Raw genomic sequence first — 17704 nt, forward strand, 5'->3', positions numbered from 1 at the left:
GAGGAGACACCCATCCCTTTTCACCAGCCTGACTCATCTCTGCCTCTTGGCCTCCCTCCTCTCACAATCCTGCTTCAGCTTCTGTCTCCAATTCTGGATTTCTCTCTGCCACAGACTCTCCCTGCTCACTAAACCCTGTTACCCCTTCAGCCTCCGACACCTCCTCTTAACATTGTCATTTGTCTCTTGCTCTGTTATCCTCCCCTCCCCACAGTTCGTTGGGGCTATGCTCATTTCCCTTCTCTCAGGAAACATCTCTTTCTGGAGAAACATCTCTCTGGATCTTGGTGGCAGTCTCAACTGAGCTCCTGTAGTATCGGTTGTTTCCACAAGGTGTCAGACTAGCACCACCTTCCCTGACCCATAACTTCAACTTCTGAACCTGTTTGCACCCATAATCCAGTTTCCCTTTGTAGCTACTGGGAAAATTGCCTTGTTTCTTTATATAACATATTGTAATTCTCCTCCACTTCCCGATTATGACCTTGCGGGCACCGTTATTCTGCCTAGAGCGCCTTACGCTATGGAGAAGCTCAAAAGCAGGCATTGAACACTGTAAACATTCCCACAGATTTAATTTCTGTCTTCCTGACTCCAGCCTAGAGATTAGCAGTTTGTGGCTCTCATTCACATGCTGCTAAACTCCAATTCCCATCAGCCTCAGCCAAGATGGTGAATGATCTGGGACGATGGGAGTTGGAGTCTGAGGAGATCTGGAAGCCACAGGTTTCTCATACCTGATTTAGGTAATTCCTGGTTTTTTAATTACTCTGAATTCAGCTTCGAAACCTTCAGACATCATTTGTGCCCTGTAAGTTTTTCAGACTGGAATTTATAACTACTTCTGCCCCTCCAGCTGCATGCATTCAGGCCAGGATCTGGACCCACAACAGGTCTCACGCCTGTGGGGCTCTCTGGGATTCTAGCCACAAAGAAGCATCTTATGTCACTGAGCTTTTTGGAGGTTATCCTAAAGTCAACAGCTCCTGTTTAAACTGGGAAATGCCTCCCAAGTGTTTGGCTTCCTTATATAATTCTCAGGTTACTCCTGTTTACAGAGAGCTCTAGAGGGAACAGCAGAAGTACCCACCCCTGCTGTTGGTTTCCTCTCTTTCAAGGAGCTTCAGCCTTTGGTTTCCACCCTCAAGATTAAATGAGTCACCATGGAATCCTATGTCTGTCTACTCAGAAGCAAGTCTGGTTAAGTTCAATGGGACTTACTTCAACAGAGTCTCTTAAAGGATTGCTGCTTTCCTGAAATCAACCACCAGCAACTTCAGTTTCTAACCATGATTCTATCCCTTTAGAAGTGGGGGTAGGCTTCTGGCAGGGCTTAATTGCTTAATTTTATCAGTTGTAATAATAATAATAATAATAATAATAATAATAATAATTTATTTATACCCCACCCTTCCTGGCCAGAGCCAGGCTCAGGGCGGCGAACACCAGTAAAGTTACAATAAAAACATAATTGGGGGGGCAGTTTAAAATACGGGTTAGAATACAATTTAAAATGCAGCCTCATTTTAATAGTAGCCCATAGATCAAAACCATAAGGGGAGGGAAACATCGCAGAAAAATGTCAAGTCCTGCAGGGCCCTATTCTCTTGTGACAGAGCGTTCCACCAAGTCGGGGCCAGTACTGAAAAGGCCCTGGCCCTAGTTGAAACCAATCTAACCACCTTGAGACTAATTGGTATATTAACCGGTTATTTTCTAAAGAAACGATCTCTATTGAGATTTCATAGGAAACAGGCATGAAACAAAATCAACAGAACAGACAAAGCACATTCGAGTAACGCAATATGACACTGTACTTCAAAGCGCCACAATTTATATTAACAAACAAAATCCAAGAGAACACGGGGAGGAGACGGCACTGATGAAAAGTACAAACAATATCCATTAGGCAGGATTCAGTTGGCTAATGCAAGCCCTCCATAGTGTAAAAAGGTAAAAAAGGTAAAGGACTCCTGACAGTTAAGTCCGGTTGCGAACGACTCTGGGGTTGCGGCCCTCATCTCGCTTTACTGGCCGAGGGAGCCGACGTTTGTCCGCAGACAGTTTTTCCGGGTCATGTGGCCAGCATGACTAAGCTGCTTCTGGCAAAACCAGAGCAGCGCACAGAAACGCTGTTTACCTTCCCGCCGGAGCGGTACCTATTTATCTACTTGCACTTTGACATGCTTTCGAACTGCTAGGTTGGCAGGAGCTGGGATTGAGCAACGGGAGCTCACCCCGTCACAGGGATTTGAACCGCCAACCTTCCGATCGGCAAGCCCTGGGCTCAGTGATTTAGATTCAGTTGGCTAATGCAAGCCCTCCACAGTGTAACTTGCCTCAATAGAGGTTGTTGTAGTAATCATCCACCCTTGTTTGCATAGGATATAAAAGGGCCACCCGTATGACATCTTTCTTAGCTATCCCTCTGGCGACATGATTCTGGTAAGCCATTCTTTCCAACAACGCCGTGTCCCATATTTTATCCAACCAACCTATCATGGACAACCCAGCTCTCTTGCAGCGACCCACACTCTCAAAGCATGCAACTGCCAGCAGCAGAGCCACCAGGTCTCAACAGATTACTGTAGTTGTGGGTCGTCAGGAGATCAACTCTTTAAAAGCGCTCCTCCTGGTGGGCAGGGTGAGACGAGATAAAAGCATTGCTTTGAATGAGGTGGGATGTTCTTTTTCCCTTCAGTTTTTGGAAGTCGTCAAAGCTGGAGTTACAGCTTCGGGAATAAATCTACGGAAGGGCCAGAGAACATGTTTTGCATGCTCAAAGTCACAGGTTCAACCCTTAATAATAAGAAAATTTATTTATACCCTCCCCGGCCAGAGGGCTAACACCAGTAAAATTACAACAGAAACATAATGGGGGGGGGGGGGAGACCCAATTTAAAATACAGGTTAAAATGCAATTTAAAAAGCAGCCTCATTTTAAAAGTAGCCCATAAATCAAAACCTAAGGCGAGGGAAGACATAAGGGTCAGACTGAGTCCAAACCAAAGGCCAGGCAGAACAGCTCTGTCTTGCAGGCCCTGCGGAAAGATGTCAAGTCCTGCAGGGCCTTAGTCTCTTGTGACAGAGCGTTCCACCAAGTTGGGGCCAGTACTGAAAAGGCCCTGGCCCTAGCTGAGGCCAATCTAACCACCCTGCGACTTGGGACCTCCAAGGTGTTGTCATTTGTGGACTTTAAGGTCCTCCGCGGGGCATACCAGGAGAGGCGGTCCCGTGGGTACATGGGTCCTAGGCCGCATAGGGCATCTCTGCATAAGGCTAAGGAAGGCCTCTGCCTGAAACCCCAGAGGTCTGCTGCCGGTTGGTGCATGCAACAGTGAGCCTAATGGGGACAGATGGTCTGCCTCTGGTGTGAGGCCGCGTCCTCTGTTTCCATCTCCTCTGTTTGGTTGTGTTAACGGAAAAATCTGAGGGCTCCCTTGGACAAAGACACCAACCAGGATTACTTGGAGCAAAACAGCAGCCTGTAGGCTTGGCCTTTATTGAACTGTTGCAACAGGGTGCTCCCCTCACTTGCAGGAGAGAGGAAGGACCCAGAAAAATGGTGTGCAAGGCCTTATAAAGACTTTTGAAATTGGCACCCTGTAGATCAAGACCACCCCCAGAAACATCATGCATACATCACAGAATGGGTGTAACCTAAGACCACCCCTCAGATACATCACACCTACATCACAGAAAAGGCGGTCCAAAATAGAAATTTTAATATTGTTTTTCTCCTGTTTTTGTTTATCTCCTGTCTGGCAGGTTACTTGATTGGATTTCCTGGGTAGCCTGGCTAGTCTTTTGTAATGATAAATACTTAGTTCCTGGGCCAGGTCACAGGCTCACACCCTATTCAAACACAGACATACCCTTAAGACAGGATTTGTGAAGGAAAAGACAATGGGGAGGCTTTTCCATTTTGACCTTGCAGAGAAAAGATTTGGTCAGTTTAGGAATCAAAATGGTTCCAGGTTGGCCTTCCTGTGCTGATCTATGTATGTGCTTGGTTGGTACACTTATGAACATTACCATATATCTAAGACCATAAAATTCCTATCACAGTTGCTTTTAACTCGCTTCCCAACTCCCCCTCCCTGACCCACAGCACAGCTTCCCACCCCACCTCATCTCCTGATGTGCTGTTCCTCGTCTCAACTCTCTTGACTGCTCCCATGCCCGCCGCTCCTTCCCATCTGGTTCTGCGGTCCCGTTCCATTCCTACCGAGAGTGGGGACATGGAGGGCCGGGCGCCATCTGGCATGCTCTTGCCAAGCTTTCCCAAGGGGTCTTCGACACCAGCTGATGGCATCCGCTTCAGGCTGGAAAGATATCCTTCCCTTTTCCCCCTTGCCGTGTGCCCTCACTTCAGCTGCATTTTCTGGGCCAGCCCCGGGCAGGATAAGCCCATGGCCCACAGGGCAGGTGTGGAAATTTCCAGCAACAGAATTCAGACTTTGCTTGGGGGGGAATTTCTGGGTTTGTGTGTGTATAGCAAAGGAGGAGAAACTAGGTTGCCTGGAGCACAAATTGGACAAAACTCAAAATTTGTGGGGATTAAATTGACCAGGGGAGGGGCATGTTAAGAAAGTGTAGCAAGGTAGAGCATGGGCATACCAGGATTTTTGTGGGGGGGGGAGCAGAACCTCAGTTTACTATGTATTTTAATTGATTGGGGGGGGGGAGCTGCTGTTCCCTGCCCCCCCCGGCTACGCCCATGAGGCAGAAATGTGAGTCAAGGGTGGAGGTGCGTGAATAGGCCCGTTTTGCTTCCTCTCAGTTTCTCATTTATTTCCCTTTTAATTTGTATAGCGCCTTTCTAAACACACAAGGCAGTTTACAAGCTGAGGAAACAACAAAACCAGGCAGCAAAGACCACACGCCTCACAGCAATCTGATCCAATACAAAAAAGTCGCAATAAACAACTTATATCAAATAAAGCAATATCCCATAATCCATTGCAAAGCTGAAAAAGGCCTTATGTGCAAATGCGAGGAAGTTAGTCAGGCATGCTTCGTCTTATATTATCGTCAAGAGCTTAAGCAATCAAAAAGCCGCTCCTGAAAACATTTGCACCATTTTATAAATAGGAAAGTAACACTGAAGCTCTGTAACGGGGACTGCCTACGCATGGTGCATTTAAAACACATGGCCGGTTGCTGCCCTTTTTAGCCCTGACCTGGTGCCAGGTATGGAGTAGGTTTCGTCGTAGGATGAACCTCGCAGGTCAAGGAGCCAGAGGAGCAGGCAGGACTGTGTTGATACCCGAGGAAGAAGCTCTGGAAATGTCAGAAGAGGAGGTGGAATCGCCCCCCCCCCCAGGCTTTGAGAATGAGGACTCCAGAAGCTTTAGGTCCAAGCCAAAGAGCAACAGTACAGTATGTGTATTGGGATCTAGAGTCATCAGGTTACTTGTGAGGAAGGGGTCTACTTGTGAGTAAGCAAGCCCTAATAACCTCTTCACTGCCAGCAGTGGTGGTTAGGGCCCAGTGTAGGAAACTGGAGTATTTAAGGCCTTCTTCTTGAGCCTTCCAGTGCCTTGAAACAACAGGCCTCCGGCTTCTTGTAGCTGACTCTAGTTTTGCCACCCTTACTGTGTTGTACTTTGTGAATTACTCGGCAAAAAATAGACCTTAAATGGTTTCTTGACCTTGCCTCTCAAGCCTAGTTTAGGGTTGCCATATTTCAAAAAGTAAAAATCTGGACGCAAAAGTTGTTGAGATTTTTTTAAAAGCTATTTTTAAAGGAAATTCGCTGAAAAACCTACACTTCTGACATGGGTTGTCATACGTCTGGGTTTTCCTGGACATTTTAACTGATTTTAGGAAATTCTACCCAGACACTTATTTCCAAAAGATGAATCCCAAATATGTCTGGGAAATTCCAGATGTATGGCTGACCTATACAACTTCCCTATGTTTGACCTTGGTCTGTTTGCACCGTGCTCCCCCAGAAACCTTGTCTGTGTCGTTGCGTCCTTTGGTGAGAAGCTGGTTTGGGGCAGATGGGGACCCCATAATTCATCAGAAGTCATTTCCTTCCCTCCCCAAAAAGGTTGGCCTAAATTTGCATCGATATGTCTATACGGTGGTGCCCCGCAAGACGAACGCCTCGCAAGACGAAAAACTCGCAAGACGAAAGGTTTTTTCGTTTTCGAGTTGCTTCGCAAGACGAATTTCCCTATGGGCTTGCTTCGCAAAACGAAGCTTGCCCCGCAATCTCCGGGGACAGAGGGGAAGGCGCGCGGCCATTCCCCTCTGTCCCCGGACCCCTTTTGAACCAAGGGGCTGCAACGGGGAGAAGCGATCTTCTCCCCTCCGCCCCTTGCTTCAAAAGACGGGACAGAGTGGAAGGCGCGCGGCCATTCCCCTCTGTCCCTGGACGGTCTCCATAGGAATGCATTGATTGATTTTCAATGCATTCCTATGGGAAACCGTGATTCGCAAGACGAAAAACTCGCAAGAACAAAAAACTTGCGGAACGAATTAATTTCGTCTTGCGAGGCACCACTGTATTAGCTTGTGCAAATATGTGCCTTTGCCCAGAGAGGCTTTCAAGGACCTAGCAACACCCCAAGATAGTTGCTTCGGGGAACTGACTTTTAGATGCCCTGATTATTTGTTTACTATGAATGTATTCTTATTTCAAAGGCAAGAGGTGTGGGGTTTTCTCCCTTGTGTGCTAAAGTAACATGGCGAGCCTTAACTGGCACAGGCGGCTACTGTTTGCTGCTGTGCAAAATGTATCGGGCCAGCCCTGGGGGTGGGTCCCACGACCCCAAGCTTGGGATTTCGGCCAGCCCATGGCTCCAGTTAGAGCAGCCTTTCCCAAACTGCAGGCCTCCTGATGTTTTGGGCTACAACTCAACTGGAGAGGGCACCAGGTTGGCAAAGGCTGAAGGAGAGGGGCACACTAGCAGAGCGGCAGAGAAAGCCTCGGGGGTGGGTGATGGGGAGAGATGTATTTTCCAATCCCTTTGATTTGACGTGCTTGGCACCCCAACACACACACCCCACTCTCCAGGACCCTGAGAGATGGTTGGGGGAGGGCAGCGGCAGCTCGCTCCGCCGCGCTGGATCGCCCCAGCCCAGCCCCTGCCTCACATCGAAGTGACACGTGCTAAGGATCTGGTTTGGGGGGAGGGCTCAGGCCTTGTGACAGCAAGCAATGGGTGCCACCTTGCATTGGCCTCTGCTTGGAGGTTCCTTGACGTGGGGAGGGGGGCGGTGTGGAAGCAACCAAGGAAATATTTCCAGCTCCGTTCTCCACCAGATTTCCCCAAAGATGCCTGTTTGCTGCCATTCAGCCTTGTGGCCCTCCTTTTTCCTGTCTGGCCCTCACCGTATGACACCCCTCCATATCTAGTTGTGGCTCTTGTTTTCATATTTCTGAACCTGGACCTATGGAAATCACTGGCTACTGTTAAAACTCCTTCTTTCTCTCTCCATCTCTGGCCTCAAGGGATGTGGCTGAGGATTTTCTGCTAACCAAATCCACACACACAGATACACACACACACCCCGTCCAAACTGCTATTTCTGGGGCAGCCTTGAGATGCATTAGCCGGGGTAAAAGCATGCCTTTGAACAGAACCACCTTAAAGTCGCAATTAACGAAATCAGGGCCCTGTCAGTGGCAGGAGATAATCGGAAGCGAAGGAACTGAGGGGAGGGGGCAAGGGAGAGCAGCGAAGGACAGGGAGTCAAGGCAGGGGATGTGCCGGCTCCCCCAATTCACCGTGGGGGCAGGCTGAGGCTTATTGGCGGGGGGGATATATTCTGCAGAGCCAAGTATGGGTGCCTAGGCAGCACTGCAAGGCGTCCTGAAGTCTCCATAACCCGTAACTGGACCCAAAGAAATATCTGGGACTCGGGGAGTCCAGGCCCCGATAGATTTGGAGATGGTTTGCTTTTGCATTTCTCAAGGGGGTGGCGGCGGTGCGTGCAGAAGGAGCAGAAGCGCGGGGGACTCTGTGCTCCAGACTTCCTCGGCAATCCGTTCCCTCCAGGCATCCTCTCACCCACCCCTTTCCCCATGCCACTTCCACCCACCCACCCTACAATCGTGTGTGTCGCCGGGCAGATAGATCGGGCCTGACAGTCCCTGGCTCCCCCCAGGCCCCCTTCACACATGAGTCAATCTGCTTTGCATTTTTAATTGACGGCGTGTCGCAGCAACAGAAATTTGTACTTAGCTCGCCCCCCCCTCCCACCCTTCCGACTCCCCGGGCCGCCATGTGGACAGCCTTCTCTTCTTCCTTCTCTTCACAGAGATGCTTCCAGTTATGCTGTGCACCACAAGGTCCCTTCGGATTGCTAGAGAGCCCCGGTTTTTTTTTTACTCCCTCAGTTTTAGCCTCGCAGTGATGGTCTCTGCCAAAATGCCCAGGATGCTCTCTTTCTCTTTTCTCTGCTTGGTCCTGATGTGATAACTGCCTGCATTCTCTCATTTGGGCTTCTCAGTCCTGACCCCAGGACACTGTTGTTTTCCGCCGCCCAAAACCATCCGCTCTGATGAACCCTCTTCAGTGCTGTTCACTCCTGCGGCTCATTATCATTATCATTATTTCATACCAAAACTTTAAAATACATCATTTGCCTAAAGTCCCTAGCTACAGTATACCTTTAAATCATATACAGTGGTACCTTGGGTTACAGACGCTTCAGGTTATAGATTACAGACCCCGCTAACCCAGAAATAGTACCTCGGGTTAAGAACTTTGCTCCAGGATGAGAACAGAAATGGCGCAGCGTCAGCGGGAGGCCCCATTAGCTAAAGTGGTACCTCAGGTTAAGAACAGTTTCAGGTTAAGAACGGACCTCCAGAACGAATTAAATTCTTAATCCGAGGTACCACTGCATGGTCATTATAAAATATCCTATTTTAAAACAAATGTGGCATAGTGGTTAGGCTGTTGGGTTAGGACCTGGGAGACTTGGGTTCAAATCCCTAGTCAGCCATAAAGCCTGCTGGGTGACCTTGGGCCAGCCACTGTCTCTCGGCTTAACCTACGTCTCACAGGGTTGTTCTGAGGATAAAATGGTGGAACGGAGAGCCGCCCTGAGCACTTTTCAGGGAAGGTGGGGGATTTGAATGTAATAAATAAACACCGTGCTGAGAATATCCATCATTTGCATCTTACCAGTTTTCGTTTCGTTTCAATATACAGCAAGCATTCCTGTCTTCATTGTTTGTGCTCTTCCTTCCCAAATAACATGCCATGATGTCCCCCACTTTCTTTACCGCTGATCAGTTTTAGGGAGATTATTGCTTCTTCGTGATTCCTTCCGTAGCTCTTAAGCATATTCTTTCCATTTGTCCCCACAGGGTTCATCATTAAATTCTGACCCAGTGCTAATGAGAATTACAAGGTCTCCTCTCCCACTTGGGCTGTTTGGACCATGCCTGATGTTTGGACCATCTCCTGACTCCCTTTTCTCCCTTGTAGGTTCTTTGGTCTTAACCCATCACCACCATTATTACTGGTTTTGGGCTACTGGATCCTTATGTGCTGTTCCCAAATAGGGATGGATAAATCTGTCAACTTCACTTTCTCTGTTTCTCATTTATCCAGTTTTGATTTCAGTTCCCCACATTTCCATGAGAATTTGCAATTATTATTTTTTAATCCATATGAAAATCAATTAGAATTTAGTGCAAATTTATCCCAATACACACATTTTTGTGCCAAACTTTGACTAATTTACACATTTTTGCAACTTTCCCTAATGCATTTTTTGTGGTATTTTCTCCAAATGCAAAAGGTTGTGCTCATCTTCCCCCGAATATATGCATTTTTGTACGAATTGGTTAGGGAGGTGTAACACAAAATTCAGAGAAGTACAATTTTCATTTTTTAAGATTTTATGATGACGTTAAAGTCACTATCCAATTTAAAATATGAAATAAAATAAAAAGGGGGGGACCAGCTGTACAAAAGCAACAGGGTTCACCGACATTATCTCATAAAGCACTCAGTGAATTATATGCTATAACAAAAACTGACCTGATACAGAAATAATGCAAAGCAAATGTTATGAGCAGCAAATAAAGCCATATTTCATTGGGATTTGCCATCCCTGTAATTGGCCTGTCATTATTAGTAACACATGGCCACTAAATGGAGGCCACTAAATGAAGGCACCATGAGATAGCCTTAACTATGTCAATCTCCCAGAAATAATAATAAATATTACTGTATTGAACCAAATAGTTAAAGAAAAAACCCAAAGATTCCTTCCAGTCCTGTGCTACTGTCAAACGAGCAGCTGTTATTAGAAAAATTATAAGTTGTTTCCATATGAAGTCCGATCAAAAATTGATAAAAGACACAGCTTGGAAGTTAAAGTTGACGGTACACCTATTATTCCCAAAACTTCCTTCATTACCTCTTTCTAAAATTTGTGTACATGTTTTTAAGACTACCACGTGCACCAATAAGTCCCTCTTTCATTGCATTCTCCCCAACAAATAGGAGAGCGGACTGGAGTCAAGAACCATTGATGGGTTATTTTTAAGGCCTTTTTCTTGGATATTTGCAAGAAAGGGAGGTTTCAAACGCTGAATATGAATTCAGTAGTTTCTTATTAAAGTACAAAGTCAGATTGCTCCCGCATCCCTACCAGAGTCCTGTCCTAATTGCCTACTCTTTACTTCTTCGGCTTGTTTCCCAGACCAACCCTTTTCCTGTAGGCCAGGTTTTCCAGCTGTTTTTTGACTACAATTCCCATCATCCCTGGTCCCACTGGCTAAGGATGATGGGAGTTGTAGTCCAACAGCAGCCGGAGACCCAAGCTTGGGAAACCCTGCTGTAGGCTATCTTCCTTCCTTTCGCCTCTCACAGATTTTCCAGCCTTGACCCAATGGATTGCTGTTTCTGTTCTTTAGTTGCAAGTTGGTATGTTCTGACCCAATGCTCTGACCCATTCTGCTTTGCCTCTCTTCTTGCTTGTTTTGTTTAACATCAGTGATTGTTAGTCAAAATGGATGGCTACCAGCCATGATAGCTACTAGAATCATAGAATCATAGAGTTGGAAGAGACCACAAGGGCCATCGAGTCCAACCCCCTGCCAAGCAGGAAACACCATCAGAGCACTCCTGACATATGGTTGTCAAACCTCTGCTTAAAGACCTCCAAAGGAGGAGACTCCACCACACTCCTTGGCAGCAAATTCCACTGTCGAACAGCTCTTACTGTCAGGAAGTTCTTCCTAATGTTTAGGTGGAATCTTCTTTCTTGTAGTTTGGATCCATTGCTCCGTGTCCGCTTCTCTGGAGCAGCAGAAAACAACCTTTCTCCCTCCTCTATGTGACATCCTTTTATATATTTGAACATGGCTATCATATCACCCCTTAACCTCCTCTTCTCCAGGCTAAACATGCCCAGCTCCCTTAGCCGTTCCTCATAAGGCATCGTTTCCAGGCCTTTGACCATTTTGGTTGCCCTCCTCTGGACACGTTCCAGTTTGTCAGTGTCCTTCTTGAACTGTGGTGCCCAGAACTGGACACAGTACTCCAGGTGAGGTCTGACCAGAGCAGAATACAGTGGCACTATTACTTCCCTTGATCTAGATGCTATACTCCTATTGATGCAGCCCAGAATTGCACTGGCTTTTTTAGCTGCCGCGTCACACTGTTGGCCCATGTACTGTATGTACTATCTTCGCTGTTGGAGACAGTATGGTTCTGACTATTAGTAGCTGTAAGAACAAGATGCTGGACTAGATGGGCTTTCGGCCTGATCCAACAGGACTGCTCTTATGTTCTCATAGATACTGCATCTTCAGAGGCAATCTGCCACTGATTTCTAGTTGCTAGAGGGAGCACTGAGGAGGGTCCTAGTTACAGGCTTCCCAGAGGCATCTGGTAAATCATTTTATGGAATTCGGATGCTACACATGACGTCTGATTTAGCACTGCTTTTCCTTTTTCAAGGTGTTCAGTCCTGACCTGATTTCCCCCCTCCCATTCATTTCCTCCCTTTTGCTCAAGCTAATTAGTTGTGATCTGTTACTGCTGCTTGACCCGCAATTTCTGTCTTTCATCTTGAATCCCTGCCCCACCGCGCTTACCTGCCTGTCGTCTCCCTTAGGCTAAGTCACGGATCTCTGGCTCTTCTCAATCAAATCCAGTAGCCTTCACTGCTCTCCTAAGGCCCTAAGGACTCGTTCCTTCTGTCCCCAGCTTTTATTTGGGACTGAGATTTATGGATGGAAGAGTAGGACGAGAGCAAAATCTTCCCTTGGGTCTCTGGCTGAAATGGAATCTGGTCTAGCTTGTTGGTTGTCTGAATGAAGATCAGGGCATAGTTCATTGTTGTTGTTTAGTCGTTTAGTCGTGTCCGACTCTTTGTGACCCCATGGACCAGAGCACGCCAGGCACTCCTGTCTTCCACTGCCTCCCGCAGTTTGGTCAAACTCATGTTTGTAGCTTCGAGAACACTGTCCAACCATCTCGTCCTCTGCCGTCCCCTTCCCCTTGTGCCCTCCATCTTTCCCAACATCAGAGTCTTTTCCAGGGAGTCTTCTCTTCTCTTGAGGTGGCCAAAGTATTGGAGTCTCAGCTTCAGGATCTGTCCTTCCAGTGAGCACTCAGGGCTGATTTCCTTCAGAATGGATAGGTTTGATCTTCTTGCAGTCCATGGGACTCTCAAGAGTCTCCTCCAGCACCATAATTCAAAAGCATCAATTATTTGGTGATCAGCCTTCTTTCTGGTCCAGCTCTCACTTCCATACATCACTACTGGGAAAACCATAGCTTTAACTATATGGACCTTTGTTGGCAAGGTGATGTCTCTGCTTTTTAATAGTACATTAAAAGAAGCTAATTATACATTAATACAATCTTTTAATAGTACATTAAAAGAACCTAATTGGTCATTACACAGGGTTGGGAATCAGCGCTCCTGGTTTCTCTGGGAATGACACTGAATGTTTCTTTAGTCTGCCTTTATGCAGTAGGCTCATTTCTACACACACTCTCACGGGCCTCTGTATTCTTCATCTGGGCAACCAAGAGTCATGATCAAACTTCAGGGCATATTCCAGCTAGGCAAAAACACCCAAGGAGGATGTGAAGCAAGGCTGGGATGTGGCTTAACGAGCATCTTGAGGGCTAGACAGAGAGGTCTGGATGCCTCAGGTCTGAGATCCCCCCCCCATGCTTTAGAAGACTTGAGTATGAGAAGTGCCGAACAAGGACTCCTAGGTTCTCAATGAGAGCGGATTCTCTGGGGCTTATGTGGCAGTTCAAGACGGAGGAGAATGTTGCTCAGTCCAGATTTTTAAGCAAACGGACCTAATTTGCAGCTCCTGGGCTAGTACATGAATCGGAAAACAGTTACCCTTTGGCTTTTTCACCCTGCCCTAAATTCTGTGATTCAGTTTTCGGCTTAGAAACCATATAAAAATGTGTATTTTAGGACCAACTGCATTAACAGATGCGTGTGTTGGGAGCCAATATACGCATTTCGACAAACATTTTGCGACAAAATATGCATCTATTTATGTATTTTCAATAATACTGAATTTTCGTATGGATTAAAAAAATTCACAGATTGCGGGAACGGGAGAGAAGAGGCTTAATACGAACAAACAACACGTGTGAGGTTGACGCTGGCTGGAACTAGACGGAGCCATCCATCCCTGTAATTTGGCTGGAGTAAGCGGGGCCTGTGTGAACTTGGTGCTCAGAGGCTGATGGCCTAAGATGAAAGGGGCTGGGAGCAAAGATTCCTGGCTTCTCATTTTTTCCACCCCTGCAGCCTTTGACTTGAAGGTGGAGCTCGCGCCTCTCTCTACGCCGCCTGTCCCATTTCCCCCCTCTCTCCCCATCCCCCGTAGCCCTGACCGGCTATGACAGGCTCCTTCTCTATGATTTCTGCAAGCAACGGCGCATGGTCGTATAGCTGGGGACTTCTCTCTCTTTTGCTCTCTCCCACCCCCCACCCCCGATCCATTGGAGGGAATTAAGTTCAAATCTGACACGACAACTTAGCACAAATGTCACAGCAGCATTGCATCTCCCCCCCCCCCCGGCGCATCCCTATCCTCCAAACCACCCCCCCCGTCTCAGTGCCCAGGAATGATATTTATTCCTGTACAACGCCCGCCCAAAAGCCATTCTCAGCGCCAAAACAAGAGCGTGTGGGTATATGGGCATTAGGCGCTACAGAAAGAGAGGCATAAAAACTCGCCGTTGGGAGGCCATGTAAACTGGACGGCAACGGACCAAAGGCCGGGGCGAGATCTTCTAAAAGTAGCCACGGAGGAAAGAGGGGCATTTGAGGGGGTGCCTGACACGATGCGAGGGTAAGGAACTGAAGGGGTGAAAACTAATAGGTTTCGATGGTGGGGTGTAGCCTGGCCACTGGGTGAAAGGGAGAAGAAGGAAGTGGGCACAATGTGGTGGGCACTGCCTAGACAAAGGGTGTGTCGTTGTCACATACCCAAAGGGGATATCCTGCTGAGATTCAGGTACGGCGAAAAGAAGCTTTAAAGTCCGGGGTGCCCAAGCTGGGAAGGGAAACTAAAACTGGATAGGTGGGGAACAAGGGGAAGGTTTGGGGAAATTACGCCTGCAAGCTTCCATGCGAGGTAGGAACTTGGCTCTTGGTACCGGGGCAAAGAGGGGCAGGGGAAGAGGGCGGTAGGTCTGGGGGCAAGAGTGGGATGAAGCTGCTGTTCTCAAACTGCTTTTCTCATTTCCTAGCACAGAGGCAGTACAAAATGCCCGTCGATTCCCGAACTGTGAGACGGCTTGGTAGAGTTCCTTCTTGGGTGTGTGGACAATTTCCCCTTTCTTTCTTCCATCCAACATGAAGCCCAGGTTGGGTTTGGGCAGTGTCTCAAGATGCAGCCCAGCAAAATCCCATCGGTTCATGGCGTTTAAGCAATGTGCAGGATGACAACCCTTGAGAATATCGCTTTCTCTCCCCAGTTCACAAATGTTTTCTTTCATTGCAGATGGATCGAACCCACTTTGTTCTTAACTAACTAAGCAAGCAACTGGTACTGACCCGGATATTGCCAGGCACTGATTGTTTACCATCAAGTTCTGCTCTGTTCTGCCCGATTGTAGTTTTCAGAACCAGAGGATTCCAGGTAATTATGGTTATGTTAATTACGTTAATGACTACTGTGTATAAAAACAATCTATGTTATCTGGGCAAGGGAGTGGAATATTGGCAAAAAAATTACCAAAGAATTTCCAGGAGAAGGCAGCTGTTTAGGGGTAGAATTTTTTGTTGGTACTCGAACACATCCAGATATGTTGTGGATCAAAGCACCTTGGAATGGATTGTGGATTGTATAGAAGCAACTACTCTTGGGACAAAGGCGAGAATGGAGCTCAATCCAGTGGATAAACTGATTTAAGGGACTAGGACTGGGGGAGACATTGCTGCCCCCTATATCCTCGGAGTGGGGAGGATATATGCTTGAGGAAGTGAACTGTTGTATAACCTCAAATCCCATGCTTTGTTTCTGCTCAAAATGCTGTTATTGTGTGATTCCCTTACCCCATGCTTACTTTTGCTCCGTCAAACCTTTTCCTGATTGTGTCCGTAATTCAAACCCTGCTCTTTCCTTCCCCAAATCTCCTCATCTTAGGTCTGAAAGGATCCTTTACTTCCATATTACTGTGCAATGGGACAGGGAGGGCAGCCATTTTGGGTGTGTGTGTTTATCAGTCTGGGAGCAACCCTCACCCTTGCTAGTGTGGACTGCTACAGTTGAGTTTGTGTGTGTGAGTGTTGGGAAGCGGGTGGCCGGCTTCCCAACTGAGGGTGAAGAAAGAGGTTGTCTGTTCTGAGGAAAATGGCCGTATGGGGTTTTGAGGTACCTTTGTGAGATGGAACTCTTGAATCCAGAGCTCCTATGGGTTTCAGGTGGGGCTTGAAGGAAGAAGACGAGAAACCTGAAAAGTGAAATCCCTACGACTTTTTAAACGATATATGTGGGGATAGATGAGTGTTTCCATGTATACTTATAAAAGGGATGTTGTGTGTTTTCCGGAAATGGTGTGTGTGTGTGTGTGTGTGTGTGTGTGTGTGTGTGTGTGTATGTGTGTTGCCCTTGTGTGTCGCACGGGCGAGCATTTTGTTATCACCTCAGTGGGTATGTTCGCACATGATGGAAGGCAGGCATGTAAGTCAGTGAGAAAACGATGCAATTTGTGTAAGTTTTGGCTTTGGTGGCATGTACCGGAGTCTCTCTGTGTCTTTATATAACATCTGCAATAGGTTTGTGCAGAGCGGCTGCCATAACAAGCGCATGCAACATGGCGGGGGCTTAAATGGAAGAGGGTGCTACGTTTCTGAATGCATGCATGAGGTAAACCTTGAGGTGTGCCTGTTGATTTTGTACCGATAACGGGGCTCCCAATCGTCTCCCATGGAGGTGCAGATGAGGCCCATTCCTTCTTAGCTTGAGCAGCGTTTCTGCCTTGGCACCATTATTGATGCACTAAATGGTCTCTGCCTTCAGACCATTTAGTGCATCAATAAAGGCTTGTGTGTGAGGGACACACATATAAAGAAACAGGCGTGTGTGTTCCTGTGCACATTCTGCCCCTCAAAGAGGTCAAGTCCTAGGACCAGCTGACCTTCGAGATGCAGACTTAAATTCTGGATATGTGGGCACACAGTCTAGGCTCTGCATTATTGAATCTGCTTCTGTGATATAGGATAACTTTGCCACAGCAGAAAAGGAGAGAAGGGCAATTCCAAGAATGGTCCGGGGGGGGGGGGTCCGTGATGTAGATCCAACCTCTCCAAAGCTAAGCAGCCTGGGCCCAGCCTGTACCTAGATGAAAGACCAGCCGGGAAACCCATCTCTACTGCCTTGATTGTAGTGGAGGCTGGGCAGGAAATATAATGACAAATAAATACATCCTGAAGACTAGTTATTTGCTTTTTTTCCTGATTGAAACCTTAAATTCTAAAATATGGACCCAGACAGCAATGCAGCAGAAAGCCTGTGGATTTTGCGGGTGTTTGTGTGACTGCTGTTTCGATATTATTGTGTATCACGTCAGTTTTTTGCATTGTGTGCCATGGAGAAGCTGTGGTGGTGCATATCAGGCATGGCCTGTTCCTGGATGGGTGTGCCCAATGCATTCTGGGATATTCCCCATGATTTGGTACCCCAGCAGCAGCAGCAGCAGGGCAGTTCTGACCATGCCTACTCAGAAGTATGGCCTACAAACTTCAATGGGGCTTATAAGCAGAGTTAGGCTAGCCTTCTAAATTTCCAACGCCAGCCAGATGGCCTTTGGAAGCCTGCAGGCAGGGCACAGAAACAATAATAGCCTGTTGTTGCTCCCAGCAAGCGTTATTCAGTGACAAGCTGCCTCTGAACCTGAAGGGTACATCTAGCCACTGTGGCTAGTAGCCTTATCCTACAGAAATCTGACTCATCCCCATTTGAAGCCATCTAAGTTAGTGGCCATCACTGACCATGGGTGTTGCTCAGGAGTGGCCCAAGGTAGCCTGAGCCCCACATCTTTTACATTGGATATTTGTTTCATAGCATTTAAAGGCAAAAAAAGAAACCCTTTGCTTTCAGACTAGCTCGGCTCACTGCAAATTGCAATGCAGCTGAGACCACAGCTACACTCTTAACATGCCCAGAGGTGAAGACAGGGGGAAAATTCAATTCAGTTCCCATTAAAGGTGAACGTACTGGGTTGGCACTTCACCC

General features: G+C 47.3%; 2 protein-coding genes across 8 annotated transcripts in view; one reads left to right on the top strand and one right to left on the bottom strand.

The window, feature by feature from the left end:
- RCN3 (reticulocalbin 3) overlaps positions 1-4315 on the bottom strand; it is a gene marked incomplete at its 5' end in the record, with an annotated part of 27993 nt that extends 23678 nt beyond the window's left edge. For both annotated transcript variants that reach the window (XM_083470100.1, XM_083470101.1), the window contains one exon: positions 4130-4315. In XM_083470100.1, coding sequence (XP_083326226.1) covers positions 4130-4315 — 186 coding nt within the window. The remainder of the gene's footprint in view (positions 1-4129) is intronic.
- Positions 4291-17704, top strand: part of LOC310690703 (paired box protein Pax-6-like) — a gene marked incomplete at its 3' end in the record, with an annotated part of 55912 nt that continues 42498 nt past the window's right edge. For 2 of the 6 annotated variants that reach the window (XR_014518151.1, XM_083470192.1), the window contains exons 1-2: positions 5185-5382; positions 14969-15106. Of the gene's footprint in view, positions 4429-4877; positions 5383-8762; positions 9449-14070; positions 14315-14968; positions 15107-17704 lie in introns of those variants that run through there. The other 4 variants (XM_083470186.1, XM_083470188.1, XM_083470189.1 and 1 more) reach the window with 4 other exon arrangements.

Source organism: Podarcis liolepis, assembly GCF_965112155.1.
Source record: "Podarcis liolepis genome assembly, chromosome: 13".
Lineage (NCBI taxonomy): Eukaryota > Metazoa > Chordata > Lepidosauria > Squamata > Lacertidae > Podarcis > Podarcis liolepis.